This window comes from Schistocerca serialis, chromosome 4 (assembly GCF_023864345.2).
Source record: "Schistocerca serialis cubense isolate TAMUIC-IGC-003099 chromosome 4, iqSchSeri2.2, whole genome shotgun sequence".
In the NCBI taxonomy this organism is placed as follows: domain Eukaryota; kingdom Metazoa; phylum Arthropoda; class Insecta; order Orthoptera; family Acrididae; genus Schistocerca; species Schistocerca serialis.
In genome coordinates, this window is record NC_064641.1 from 90,577,844 (window position 1) to 90,592,819 (window position 14,976).

Sequence of the window (14,976 nt, forward strand, 5' to 3'; positions counted from 1 at the left end):
AATGAGGGAATCATAATCATGCACAATAATGAACTTTGTAAAGCATTTAAATATTTAACGAGAGGATATGATATGGAAAAGAAACGTGTGTATTGTACCTATTGAATGTTACTTCTCCATTATTTCGCGTCAGTTTGCTATTACAACGATAAACTCCGTTGGGTGATTCGCTGTAGTGAGTGAATGTGCAGACAAAATTATATACATAATAACATATGGTAGGTATAAGTGAAGGCAGACTGTATGATAGAAAAATAAAAGAGAATGAACGTAACTCTGCGACTAAATGAGGAGGATTTGTTCAATCGATGAGCTTGTCATGAATTAATGTTGTTGTTTTGCTAATCGTAATTCTGTGGTAATTGTAGGAAAAATGTGAGTGTTATGCTATACCATTCGTGGTAGGTTTTAAACGCTGATTGCCTATGAAAGTTAATCCAGGTATGTGTAACATAATCTGACTTCTAATTTTGTGCAGTATCTACATAGTGAATACTTACTTTGTACACCGATTTACACAGGGCATAGGAAAAGAAAATTGAATTTACATGAACCTGAATACTTCTAACAAACATCTTATACCATCTCTTCCTTCCGCTTTGTCCATTTCCTTCACCCCCCCCCCTTTCTTTGACCATATCTTTCTCCCCCTCTCTCTTTCCACAACCTTCTCACCTTCCTTTTTCACCTGCCCACCACCGCTCTACACCTTTTAACCGCCTCATATATCATCCCTTCCTCCTCTCTGTCAATTCCTCGCCGGCCGAAGTGGCCGTGCGGTTAAAGGCTCTGCAGTCTGGAACCGCAAGACCGCTACGGTCGCAGGTTCGAATCCTGCCTTGGGCATGGATGTTTGTGATGTCCTTAGTTAGGTTTAACTAGTTCTAAGTTCTAGGGGACTAATGACCACAGCAGTTGAGTCCCATAGTGCTCAGAGCCATTTGAACCATTTTTTTTGTCAATTCCTCCTGCCTTCACTCTGTCCATTCCCCCTGTATCCATCTCAAACTGTCCCCAGCCACCCTCATTTGCACACATAGACCCAGCAGTACAGTCAACAAAGCAGGATGATCCTACTCCCATAATATGCCTGTCATGCAGGACCGTCTGCATATCAGGCATTTGATGATCTCTTTTTGCCCCTGACATACAGACTGCCGTGGAAAGGAGGTCGAGAATGCAGGTTGATACTACTCCAACACAATACACCTGTCACAAAGGGCAGCCTACATGGTCAGGCATGGAAAACCATTTCTTCCCCCTGACATGTAGGCTGCCCTGCAAAGGTGGTTGATCTGGCAGGCTGATATTGTTCCCACACAAGTGACTGGCACCGAACGTGATTTGAAAGAACGTTTGAGTATAAATGCGTACATTTACCTCCAAAGACAGTCAAATCGCAGTAATGCATATAATGTTAAAGTTCAGAAAGCACCTGACGCACAGCTTTCAAAATGAGAGAGAACTGAACGAAGAAAAAAAAAGTCAATACAAATCGTAAAATGATGAGAAAGATTCATTAACGAGGATTGCGACGGAAGTGAATGTTCTACCAGTGGGATAAACTGAAAAGAAAAAAGTGATAATTGTGCACTAAGTATCAGATTCTGCCATCCTCACAATAACACAAAGATTCAAGGTCCACATGGAAAACATGTCTCCAAGTCCTGAAATTTTAAGCCCAATTGTATACCTTCAGTTTCACAATAGGAATAAAAAAATCGTTATGTAAGAACTACACGATTTTCGCGAACGAGCGGCGTATATGCATTACAAATGCGCTCACGAGGCACAAGTATGTCTTACCTCATTGCAAAGCTGACAAACACTGACCTGTGCAATTGAACTCGTAACACAAACCTCTACTCTGCTTAGCAAATACACAAGAGAACGTTCTTCAACGACATCCACCAGCGTTCTCAACAAGGCAGGCTGTGAGTTGATCGGCCGGCACTGCCGGAATTCAACGAATAACTTCAGAAATCTAAAGACAGGTAAGCTGTTCAGAATAGATTGCACTAAGCTGCAGCCACTAGTACAAAAAATAACTGAATAGCAGCAATAGCAAATTGAATATTGAAAGTGGCAATCTAACAGCCAACTTTCAATGCATAGTGGAAGAACAAGAAGGTTAATGAGGATGGTAAGTGATTTTACTTAGATAAGATAAAAGAAAACAAAAATCAAGATGGATTTTAGGGGTTGCAGGACATGGGGGGGGGGGGGGCGGGGTACGCTAAATAATAGCTATATTTAAGGTGGCTACTACCATGGCTTATAAGGATACACAACAGAACATTTACCCTTTTGTTGTGCAGTGGATCATCTTGAATTACTATCAACAATTACTCGTAGATAAATTAACGGAATAGATGGAGAGTTGTGAATTCAAAATAGTAATTACATGAAGGAGATGATAGTTACAAAATCTTACTTTACTGTGGCGTGCAAGGAATATTTTACTGGTAGCACAGGGAACTAGTGGGTAAGACATATAGCTGAATTAGTTTCTCTAAATTACATGAGCCTGGATAGTTCGACCAAACATGAGTACGAAAACGGTGTTTTATCCAGTGTGAGCGTGGGCTTCATTCACAATTATCCTTACGTCAACAGTACATTACTAAACCACTTTCCATGAACTTGCTGTTTAGAGGAGATGCAGAAAGGAGAAAGACTAGGTATTAAAGACCCATAGACAAAGAGATCAATAAACACGGGGCACAGGCGTTTCCCTTTGAGAGTAGCTGCCTACCTAAGAATATCCAGCTTATTCTGGAATTGCATTTTTGTTCTCTTCCAACATTGATTTCTTTTACTGTGTTACGTGTGTCATGCCACGTATTGTGCGTTTAAGATATTGTACCATGTAGTCGACAGAGAAAAAATACAACCGATTTCATAAGCTACTCTAAGACCCATTAAGTTTTCAATATCATAAGTATGATTTGGAAAGTACCCTGCCCAAATAGACGAGTAGTAGTTCTGAAGATTTACAACACAGAGCTGCAGGGTGTATTTGCGTGTAATAATAGCTTGACTGGTGCATAGTTACCAAATAAAACTTTTCTGCGCTATCACGTAGTAATTATTAATATTGAGATCGATGTACTTCTCTTTATATTCTTTGTTTCGTAAGATGCATTTGCAGCCACGAAACAATAGCACTTCAACAAACAAGTTTGCTCACAGTTCATAAAAACATCAACATCGTTAGATTCACCGTAATATAATTTCAGCATGAAAGTGTTCCTCCCAATTTACACAGAAGATAATGTTAACAATGCAGAATTATCGTTCATGAACAACTGGTATTTCGTCATCATCATACACGGAAAAACTTAGTTTCTCATAACAGTTATGCGCTTTAAAATGTGTGTTTTATGTTTAACGTTCCAAACAAAGGGAGTTTTTGTTTGACTGGCTTGTTTATTTTGGACCGGATTTCGTAGTATTTGACCATTGTCAGGAAAGAACTGAATGACGTCCACAACACAGAGTAGTACGTAGGAAACCAAACATCTGATGCAAAGATTATACCAACACATGTCTTTAATAGTGACTTTAGGTGTCTTGTTTTTATTCATCCTCTGCAGTTACAGCTATTACCGAAATCGTCGTATTAGAAGGAACTCTCAACTCTAACAACTATAATACATTATTTTATGTAACAGTCAGCCCAGTACGTATATAATTCAAGAGCACAGATGAAAGAGACTTACTGTAATAATGGTGTACAGTGAATTACTTACGTGCCATGAAGCAACTAGCACTTTTTCAATGGTGCCGCAATGGGATTTGAATTTTCTGGCAGCAGTTCGAACGACGGCGCTTGCGCCTGTAAAGAGCACAGCTATCTATGCACTGCCTGTGGTGTAAGGATGCGCCTCGCAGTTGTTAAGTCTTAGGCCAGAGATGTATACTGGACTGGTTCAAATGGCTCTGAGCACTATGCGACTTAACTTCTAAGGTCACCAGTCGCCTAGAACTTAGAACTAATTAAACCTAACTAACCTAAGGACATCACACACATCCATGCCCGAGGCAGGATTCGAACCTGCGGCCGGAGCGGTCGCTCGGCTCCAGACTGTAGCGCCTAGAACCGCACGGTCACTCCGGCCGGCCGGATACTGGACTGGCTCTAGTACTTTTTTCGGGACTTAACTGTTACTTTTCGCAACAACACATAAAAATGCTTTCAAAACTGTGTCTTTTGAGTCATAAATCTGGGTCATGGCATGTAGAAAATTACACCTTTTCGATGTCCTACCATAGCCGTTGTTCCTTTATGTACTGCGGACACACTAAATAGGTACTCACAATTTACACACATTTTTTCAAGATATACTGCAACTGTATGTAAGTTACTGATGTCCTGTTACCTTCCACTTTACGCAGCAGAAGCGCAACCGACACGGGTGAAAATGCAGTACAGAGCAGTGCAGACAGCTGCATGTCTCGCGCAGCATGCTCTTCTAGACTCCCCTCCGCTCATTCAGCGAGTAAAACTAAACGGATTTTACTTATATACTCGGCGAGTGACATAACTTGACATTGGCTGACGTAATTAATTCTGGATTTATAATTCAAAATGTACCACACTGTAAATGGCGCTTGAAATTGTAGCAAGGCAAAACCCCTAGATCCGGCCCTGGTTGGATGGCACAGCAGTGAGCGAGAGCACCTGTTTTACCTGGAGCTCGACTGGAAAGAGTTTTCAAGTGTGGTGCGTCCCCATCATAACAGTTATGTACACACATCTAAAAAAAGTTTTGCATCACCTCAGTTCCGAGTGTTCCGGAACCTGTACTGGAATAGAGATCAACACAAACATCAATTTCGCCCTATTTACTGCTCATGAAAACCACACATTGCATGTTGTACCATAATACATCGAAAACTTCAGAGGTGGTGGTCCAGACTGCCGTACACACCGGTATCTCTAATACCCAGTAGCATGTCTTCTTGCATTGATGCATGCCTGTATTCGTCGTGGCATACTATCCACAAGTTTATCAATCCACTTTTGGTCCTGATTGTCCCACTCCTCAACGGCGATTCGGCGTACATCTGTCAGAGTGGTTGGTGGGTCACGTTGTCCATAAACAGCCCTTTTAGATCTATCCGAGGCATGTTCGATAGGGTTGCTAGCCACTCTAGTCGAGCGATGCCATTATCCTAAAGGAAGTCATTCACAAGATGTGCACGATGGGGACGCTAATTGTCGTCGTCCATGAATACGAATGCCTCGTCAATATGCTGTCGATATGCTTGCTCTATCGGTTGGACGATGGCGTTCAAAACGTCAGAGAACCTCTACATTGCTTCACTCGCTGGACAGTGCGTCTAAGGCGTCCAACCTGTCCGGATTGCCTCCAAACACGTCTCCAACGATTGTCTGGTTGAAGGTATATGCGACGCTCATCGGTGGAGAGAACGTGATGCCAATCCTGAGCAGTCCATTCGGCATGTTGTTGGGCCCATCTGTATCGCACTGCACTGTGTCGTGGTTGCAAAGATGGACCTCGCCATGGACGTCTGGAATGAAGTTTTGCATCACACTGCCTATTGCGCACAGTTTTAGTCGTAACACGACGTCCTGTGGCTGCGCAAAAAGCATTATTTATCACAGTGGCGTTGCTGTCAGGGTTCCTACGAGCCATAATCCGTAGGTAGCTGTCATCCACTGCAGTAGTAGCTCTTGGGCGGCCTGAGCGAGGCAAGTCATTGACAGTTCCTGTCACTCTCCATCTCCTTCATGTCCGAACAACATCGCTTTGGTTCACTCCGAGACACCTGGACACTTCCCTTGTTGAGAGCCCTTCCTGGTACAAAGTAAGAATTCGGACGCGATCGAACTGCGGTTTTGACTTTCTATACGACCCGAGCCGTGCACCTCCTTCCTGGTGGAACGACTGGAACTGTTCGGTTGTTGGATGCCCTCCTTCTAATAGGCGATGCTCATGCATGGTTGTTTACATCTTTGGGCGGGTTTAGTGACGTCTCTGAACAGTCAAAGGGACTGTGCAAATGATACTTTATCCACAGTCAACGTCTATGTTCAGGAGTTCTGGGAACTGGGGGGATCCAAAACTTATTTGGTATGTGTATATTCCGTGACAGAGGCTGCCGCCCGTCGTAGGGTAGTTGCTACCAAAGAGATTTTCGAAGGATTCTGCGGCAGTTCTGTTACTAGAATCATTCTTGTTGAACACGAAGCGTAAGTTATCTAAAACCATTCTCTGAATTATATGTTAATGGTTGACGTGTTCTAATTTGAAAATTGTTTTTGTATATGGCGCCTGGTATTTGCTGTGGGTTTATCAAACATTTTGCTTAGCAAATACCGTGAAACTTCGTGCATATATTCAACCCGGCCTTACCACTCCCCTACTGCTCCATTTTCATAAACTCGTCTGCTGATTGGTTTCATGTGGGCATCCATGAATTCCTCTGTCTTTCCATCCTTTTCATCTCACAAGGGGATCATACGGGAATCGGATGTTTTGAATTTTTTATGTTTACGGTACGTGAATTTCAGAACTAAAATATACGTCTTCCAAGGCAGTTCGATACAACTCTCATAAATTCTCGAGAAAATCGACTTCTAAGTATTCCAGCCATGTCTAATATACTAAATATTTGGAAGATGTTTTTCGATGAGTACTATGACGCTGTCGTAGAGTGCTCGCTGGTTGTGTGACAAGCCTTGGTTCGAATCTTGGTAGAATTTATAACAAAAGTGCATGTAGTATGAGAATTTACGGGAAGCGTAAAGCACGAAGAGATAGAAACAAATTTAATTTGTTTTCTTTTTAGTTTTACGAATTTGATTAAACATATTTTATATAGAATCGGTAACTAAGAATTTTTGTTCACAATGAAAACTGGAATCTTGTGTGGAATATATAAATAAGTAAAGATGTTTCCGAGTTCGAGTCTCGGTCCAGCACACCTTTTAATCTGTCAGGAAGTTTCAAGAAAACATGTGTTTTATATAAAACTAACCATCTGTTGAGGTTCGCCGATGACATTGTAATTCTGTCAGAGACAGCAAAGGACTTGGAAGAGCAGTTGAACGGAATGGACAGTGTCTTAAAAGGAGGATATAAGTTGAACATCAACAAAAGCAAAACAAGGATAATGGAATGTAGTCAAATTAAATCGGGTGATGCTGAGGGAATTAGATTAGGAAATGAGACACTTACAGATTTAAAGGAATTTTGCTATTTAGGGAGTAAAATAACTGATGATGGTCGAAGTAGAGAGGATATAAAATGTAGACTGGCAATGGCTAGGAAAGCGTTTCTGAAGAAGAGAAATCTGTTAACATCGAGTATAGATTTAAGTGTCAGGAAGTCGTTTCTGAAAATATTTGTATGGAGTGTAGCCATGTATGGAAGTAAAACATGGACGATAACTAGTTTGGACAAGAAGAGAATATAAGCTTTCGAAATGTGGTGCTACAGAAGAATGCTGAAGGTAAGGTGGGTAGATCACGTAACTAATGATGAGGTATTGAATAGGATTGGGGAGAAGAGAAGTTTGTGGCACAACTTGACTAGAAGAAGGGTTCGGTTGGTAGGACATGTTTTGAGGCATCAAGGGATCACAAATTTAGCATTGGAGGGCAGCGTGGAGGGTAAAAATCGTAGAGGGAGACCAAGAGATGAATACACTAAGCAGATTCAGAAGGATGTAGGTTGCAGTAGGTACTGGGAGATGAAGAAGCTTACACAGGATAGAGTAGCATGGAGAGCTGCATCAAACCAGTCTCAGGACTGAAGACCACAACAACAACAACCATCAGTTGTAGTAATTAGAACTTATTAAATGAATTTTATGTTTAAATGACGTAGGTATTCAAAATGAATGGAGATACCGAAAGACAAAAATTTGATGCAGTTGAATCGAACTCAGCCCCTCCGCCGTCCGACACACACACACACACACACACACACACACACACACACACTTAGATCGAACGAGCAGTGCTACAGGATCTAACTTACCGTCGAAGAGTTTATACTCTTATTTTAGCATATTAAACGAACTTCAGATTCGATATTCTCGAGATTTTTTAAGAATTGTATCGAACAGCTCTGGAAAGAGTATATTTGAGTTCTGGACTACACATACCAGAAACGTACCAAATTACGAGAATGCGAATACTGTGTGGTACCCTTGCAGAGTAGCACTTCCACACTATCACTTCACTTATTTTTCGGATGTATTTTAACCCTTGTTTTCCCCAACACTTTTTCAACTCTACAGGCTGCATCTCGAACAATGGGAGGTATTCTCTGATGTCTCAACACACATCCAGTCATCCTGTTCCTTCTTCTTACTAGATTACCAATTTATCTTTTATCCCCCATTCTGTGGAAAACTGCGTCATTCCTTACCTTACGAGTCTATAACAACTTATACTGACTTAACAAAGTGTAAATTTGTCAAAGACGCAGGGCTATAGTAGCTACACTCTCTGCTCATGAACGTAGCTGGAGATTAGACACGACAGGCTCCAGTTTTTCTGAAGCCACGTGATAGATACAAACTCAACACGGAAGTACAGTCTGTCGCCAACAAAGATAAAAAAAATTACAAGAAGCCTTCGAGGTAATTAAGCAGTTAGCTCCAATATCATTCTGTGTGTGTTGCTATTATCTCTGTTTCCTTTGCCTCGTTTTCTATTGTTCGCTTTGTCTTGTGAATAGTAGTCAATCAAAAATGGTTCAAATGGCTCTGAGCACTATGCGACTTAACTTCTGAGGTCATCAGTCGCCTAGAACTTAGAACTAATTAAACCTAAATAACCTAAGGACATCACACACATCCATGCCCGAGGCAGGATTCGAACCTGCGACTGTAGCGGTCGCTCGGCTCCTGACTGTAGCGCTCAGAACCGCACGGCCACTCCGGCCGGCGAGTAGTCAATCACTTCCTGAGAATGGCAAACTATATTGAAATACAGTCCTAAATAAGCACATTAATACAACCAAAACACAGTCTCTACATTTCTCAAATCAGAAATTGGTTCACCAAAAAGTGATTGGAAGAAAACATGTTTCATGAGTTTTGACTTAGTAGCACTAAACAAATATTGCTCTACTTTTGGTAATTGGAAAGTAATAAAGCGAAAAGTATGTTTCTTGTTGGTGTTTATTATAATTTTTTAATTTTCTTTGTATTTCTGCTATTTAGGGAAGAAGTGGTCTGTTGTAGAAGTAGACATTTCAGCCCAGCAGAGCAGCCTTAGCTTGGAGATGGGCGGCGGCGGTGAGAGCGCCATGGGCGGCATAGGCAGCGGGGGCGGCGTAGGCCACGGGAGCAGGAGCGGCATACGCAACGGCGGGGGCGGCGTAAGCGTGGGCCGCGTAGGCGTGGGCGGTGTGGGCGGCCAGGGCGGCGGCGCCGTTGACGACGGCGTCACGGGCCTGAGTCTGGGCGACGGCGGTCAGGTGGGCGGCCCTGGTGGCGGCGACGGCAGGGGTGTCCAGCAGGTAGCCGTCGGAGCGCACGGCGACGGGGGCGGGGCCGTAGGCGGCGTAGCCGGCGTGCACGGGGGCGGCGACCACAGCGGGGGCGGCGTAGGCAGCGGGGGCGACTACTGCAGCGGGGGCGGCGCTCAGGTAGCCGGGCTTAGCCATAGCGACGGCCAGGACGGCGCTCAGGACGATCTGAAATTCACAAAATTATCTTAAAGCAATGTTCTCGACAAACAACATAGAAATACTGAAGTACTACACAAACAAGCTTGTTGTTTGCTATAGTACTGAAGTAAAATAAAGCAGTAGTAGTACGTACCAGGGTGTTCATGGCTGTGGGAGTTGTTGTTGCTGCTGCTGCTGCTGCTGCTGCTGCCGAAATGTGCCTGGCCAGTGGTCACGGCCGCTATTTATACGGGCCAGTACGGCAGTGTCTGCAGGGAGTGAAAGCTGCATAGCCTCCTGACTCTAACCTTGTACTTGGTTCTACCTCGTGCGTTGTCTTTTTAAATGTGACTGAGCACCGAAACTGCTATTGGTATTTGCGGTTTTACTGACCGAATAAAGTTTGCTGTTACTAGCTATCTGGAGTTTATAGCCAACCGTCTCATGGTTGAATCCGGCCGGCGTACACTCTCTCTCCACTGGTCACATCATTTCATAATCGCTTCACAATTGCTGCCACTACTTACAGAATGTGTAGAGTGAAACTTGCCTGACATGTTTTAGACGAAATACTAGTATTTTATACCTAAGGAAATTATGAAATTAAACAGTTGCATAGAGAAGTTCCTCAGTTTCGCCGTATAAACTAGCAGTTCACGATGTGCTACAATGCTCTTTCTTACTTTGTTATGCTGTAAGAAAGTGATCACTATTTTTCCGTAGGAGTCCCCTACTACGAGCGTTCTACCACTATACGTTCAATGTTTACTGTTCCATTCTACAAGATATCGTCATTGCCAGATCTTTTCTAACGACTTCCGTGAAGTCTGATATCAACCAAAGGATTCTTCAAATGTCTTAGTCTCTTCATTGCCTTAAAACTATCTTCACACATTATTCCACCAAAAATTACGCTTCCATTCCACTATTTCTTCTAAGTGACCCACCTTCGGTATACATCATCTGAATTCATCACAGCTATGAGGATGATGCGGCGGTTCAAGCCATTCAAAATGTAATTTTACAGTTTTGCACTTCAGTTGCTAGTGTTGTTGCTACTGTTGCATGAAAATTGATGCAGAACATCTATAAATTAAACATTCGTTTAGTATTGACTTATGTTTTTCAGCGTTGTTCCTTTCGAGTGGAAAACCATATTGCATTTATTCGACAGAATCATAAGCATGCACTATATTAGAATTTTGTTTTGCTGTAATTATGTGCCTACGATGGTGTGATGTACCGTCTACACGTCGTTTGTGTTTAAGGTGTTGTCACAAATCCTCGAGATAAGCAGCTATTACGATGGCTACTACAGTTATTTCGTGGTGTTGAAACTTGAATATTCCGAGGAAGTGCATAACAACGTTTAGAAACTTTCAAAACTTAGATCTGGAGGATTACTGAGGGAGTGAATCAAAATTAAAGAACTCATAATTGCTAAAAGGGATGAATCAGAAAAAGCAGCTAAAAATAACCATCAAGAGTAAGAGTAGAAATTTCCTGTGCATTCGATGAAAACTTAGCAAATTTTGGCTATCAAATCGGCTGATATGTATCGTATCAGTGACAATAATGAACTAATGATAGGTAAGGGCTTCTAACCGTAATGCGGAAAGCTAGTGGTTCGAATATTTGCATATCAGCAATAACGTACGTAAGCAATGCTCTTTTATTTGTGAACCTCGTCTTCTATAGCTGGCCGGCCGGGGTGGCCAAGCGGTTCTAGGTGCTACAGTCTGGAACCGCGCGACCGCTACGGTCGCAGGATCGAATCCTGCCTTGGGCATGGATGTGTGTGATGTCCTTAGTTTAGTTAGGTTTAAGTAGTTCTAAGTTCTAGGGGACTGATGATCTTAGAAGTTAAGTCCCATAGTGCTCAGAGCCATTTCTATAGCTGTTACGGCTGAGAGTAGGACGAAAAGGTCATTGTCGTATAGTGATGATGAGAAAATATGACTAATGTAATTAATTCCTCCAGTTGTTAGATTTCCAAGGTTATCTGAACCCTCACAAGAATTTTGTGGATTACGTTCTCTGCATATCATCTGTAATAAACTCATTCACTTAGCAGTCCATCACTACCGATCCACTTGCCTTGCTCAATACATTAACTGTTAAACTGCTGAGTGGCTTGCACAACGTTACTGTATTTGTGATCGGTGAAAACCCACACCAGCGCTGATACGAATCATGTCCTATAGCTGAGCAAAACGGTGTAGTTCTTTAAGACGCTGGACTATTTTGGAATGGCCTGGTGCAAAGACGCTGCCGCCGTCCTAAATTTGTATAGAGATGCTACCTGAATAGGCGTAGCGTGAATTAAAAGTAAATTACGTTTTTGCAAGTATATCTATAGTAAAATTCGTTTTATTAATCCATAATTGATTTGGTGAAGCAAATGAAACATACAACTCATACACCGAAGCCCAATTAGTGATTACAAGCGCTAGTAGTGAAGTAATAAAAGTACAGAAACGTCGTTCTCTGAGAGGCATTGTCACGGTATAAATTCAAATTAGTTTTTTGATGCTGATAACTTCTCTTCGTGTGGTAAGTCTGTTGTACGATAATTATGAATACTCACCTATTTGGCGTAGCTATGAAGGACAGAGGCCAAATTTCAGAATTACTTCGGATGTGTAAGCATGCGTTACATGCTTTGTGGAAACAACATAGTAATGCAGACTATAAACGATTTCACTTTTGTTTCTAAACTTTACTAGTTGTAGTCATTATCTTACATTTATCTGTTTAAGGAAAGCTGATACTTATTACATAAAGTGCAAATTTTTGCGAGTCGTTGTGCTTTCCCTTGCGATATACCATCGCCGACAGTTTCGTGAAGGGAGCAATATTGATGGCTAACGATGTTTTACTGATTCTGTTGCATAATTAGTACATACTATACAGAATGTCCCAAAAAAAAACACCTTCAAACCTTAGAAGCAGGTTCGTTATATAGAAATAAATGAAAAAGTGTCGACTAAACAATGGCTTTAAATGCATACCTTAAAAGATATGAGCAGCTTTTCATCTTCGATACTATGAAACAGACCTCTTCTACTGCAAGGTCTTTGCTTTCCAAATTTTTGAGAGGCGGAAGTATTGACCAAAAGAAGAATAAAATGCCTCGAAAATATCAAGTTTAAAATGTGTACCGTAAGAGGTATGAGCATTTGTTCGTTCTTGCTAGTGTGAAACACAACTATTCTACTGGACAAATGGTGATAGCTCTTCAGGTATGCCCTTTAGAGCCCATGATTAATAGATCTTTTTTGTTATTTGGTCCATACTACCTCCTCCAAAAATATGAGAAGGAAAGACTCTACAGTAGAAGAGATGTGTTTCGTAGTATCGAAGAAGAACAAGTGCTCGCTCTAGAGGCCTTTCTTAGACCTTTTTTTATTTTTGTGTAAGGAACCTGTCCCTAAGGTTCGTCAGCGTCATTTTGGGACGCCCTGTATATACTGAGAGCGTCTGTCGTCCAGATCCTTTCTAGGGGCACAGATCATATTGCTTTCGTTTATGTAGAACATTTATGGAACATACTGCGTTTTATTACTCGAATATTCATAGTGTCTATCACTTACTGGCGAAGACGTTCCACGTGAGTCTATCTTGGTTTGCAGTGTGGCACAGTGAGGAATGCTTTTCGCAAATGTGGGAAAGCGGAATCGAATTGATCAACTGCATTTACTATTGGCAAGATGTCATTTGTGGATAAAGCAAGCTGTATTTCGAACAAGTGGCTTTGTCTGAATAAACACTGATCCGTTGGGAGACACTTATTTACCTCCAGTACATACTTTTTTGAGCTCAGACTATGCTTTACGTTCTCGCGACGATTATCTCTGAGTGGAGACCCCCCCCCTCTCCCCCTCACCCCCCCGCCCCCCCCCCCCCCCCCCCACCCACTGTAGCAATCCCGACCTCCGACCATACTGAAGAATTCTACGATAGTGAATGACGTTTCTAGGAGACAAGGTACTGGCGGAAGTAAAGCTGTGAGGACGGGGCGTGAATCTTGCCTGGGTAGCTCAGATCGTAGAAAACTTGCCCGCGAAAGGCAAAGGTCCTGTGTTCGAGTGTCGGTCCGGCACACAGTTTTAAGCTGCCAGGAAGTTTCAGTGAATGACGTGTTTGGAATCCGTTATGCTGAGCTAAGGACAGACGCCAGTATAGTCGGTGGGGGCGGGCAGTGCTGCGGAGCGACTGTAGGCGTCGGTCGCTCCACATTCCTCCACTTGCGCAACGTCCGCCGACCGCAGGCATTGCAAGGTAGCCGCGAGGCGGTGGCCGACCCTGCGTGTCCCAGGGCCAGGGGCGGGCGGCGCGAGTAGTCGCCGAGCAGCTACGGTCGCCGGTCCGTTATGGAAGCGAGTGGCCGCTCTGCTCCAACAGCTGTGCTCGCCAAGTTGACGAGGCGGACAGCGAAACACAGAGGAATTCCGGCTGAATTGTCTTGGCGTCCCGTGTTGTCGCTTAGCAACGCCCGCGTCTGGCGTTTGTTACGGAGGGAGTTGTAACAGATCCATCCGATTTCAAGAGACTACACAGGGTAATTATCAATCCGACTATTCAGGGTAATTCTCACTAAATTTTAAAAAGCGGTGTAGGTGACGTTGGGACAATTAATTTAATGTAAGACACATCGGGCTTTAAGAGCTATCATCACTTGTTCAGCAGAAGAGTTGTGTTTAACACTAGCGAGGACGAACAAATGCTGACAGCTCTCAGAATATACACTACTTCGGGTGCGTACGCATATGTTGCGTGCTTTGATGGAACAACACAGTAATGCTAAACTTTACTAGTTGTAGGTATTGTCTCAAATTTATCTGTTTAAGGAGAGCTGCTACTCATTACGCCAAGTGCAAATTTTCGGCAAGTAGTTCTGCTTTCCCACGCAATCCATCGACGTGAGTTTCGTGAAGAGAGCAACATTGACGGCGAATAAAGTTTAACTGATTCTACCGCATCACAAATACTGACCATGTGACGTCACCAGATGACGTACCTAACTACACGGGCGGCGGTTGAGCCTGTCGGCCCATGGCAGCTGGCACAATCCAAATCAAACATTCACACCGGTGTGCGTCTGGGGCTACGTCCGCGACTTTAGTAGTTGAGGCTCAGGGTTCGCGTCTTGCGTGTAGCATGTAGAATTTCCTTGCACTAAGTTAGGCAGTTTATGTGTTTGCATTAAAGTAAGATTTACAGTTTTATATACCGGTCTTGCAGTATCAAAAATGGTTCAAATGGCTCTGAGCACTATGGGAGTTAACTTCTGATGTCATCAGTCCCCTAGAACTTAGAACTA

General features: G+C 42.8%; 2 protein-coding genes across 24 annotated transcripts in view; one reads left to right on the forward strand and one right to left on the reverse strand.

Moving 5' to 3' along the window:
* LOC126473804 (cuticle protein 16.5-like) overlaps positions 1-14,976 on the forward strand; it is a 275,913-nt gene that overhangs the window by 102,920 nt on the left and 158,017 nt on the right. The window lies entirely within an intron of this gene.
* The window catches only part of LOC126473803 (cuticle protein 16.5-like), an 80,126-nt gene that overhangs the window by 33,155 nt on the left and 31,995 nt on the right, over positions 1-14,976 (reverse strand). Inside the window, exons 1-2 of one of the 3 annotated variants that reach the window (XM_050101082.1) lie at positions 9,808-9,940; positions 9,462-9,680 (exon numbers count right to left, since the gene is read on the reverse strand). In XM_050101082.1, the coding sequence (XP_049957039.1) occupies positions 9,462-9,680; positions 9,808-9,819 (231 nt within the window). In that variant the 5' untranslated portion in view covers positions 9,820-9,940. Of the gene's footprint in view, positions 1-9,144; positions 9,681-9,807; positions 9,941-14,976 lie in introns of those variants that run through there. The other 2 variants (XM_050101080.1, XM_050101081.1) reach the window with 2 other exon arrangements.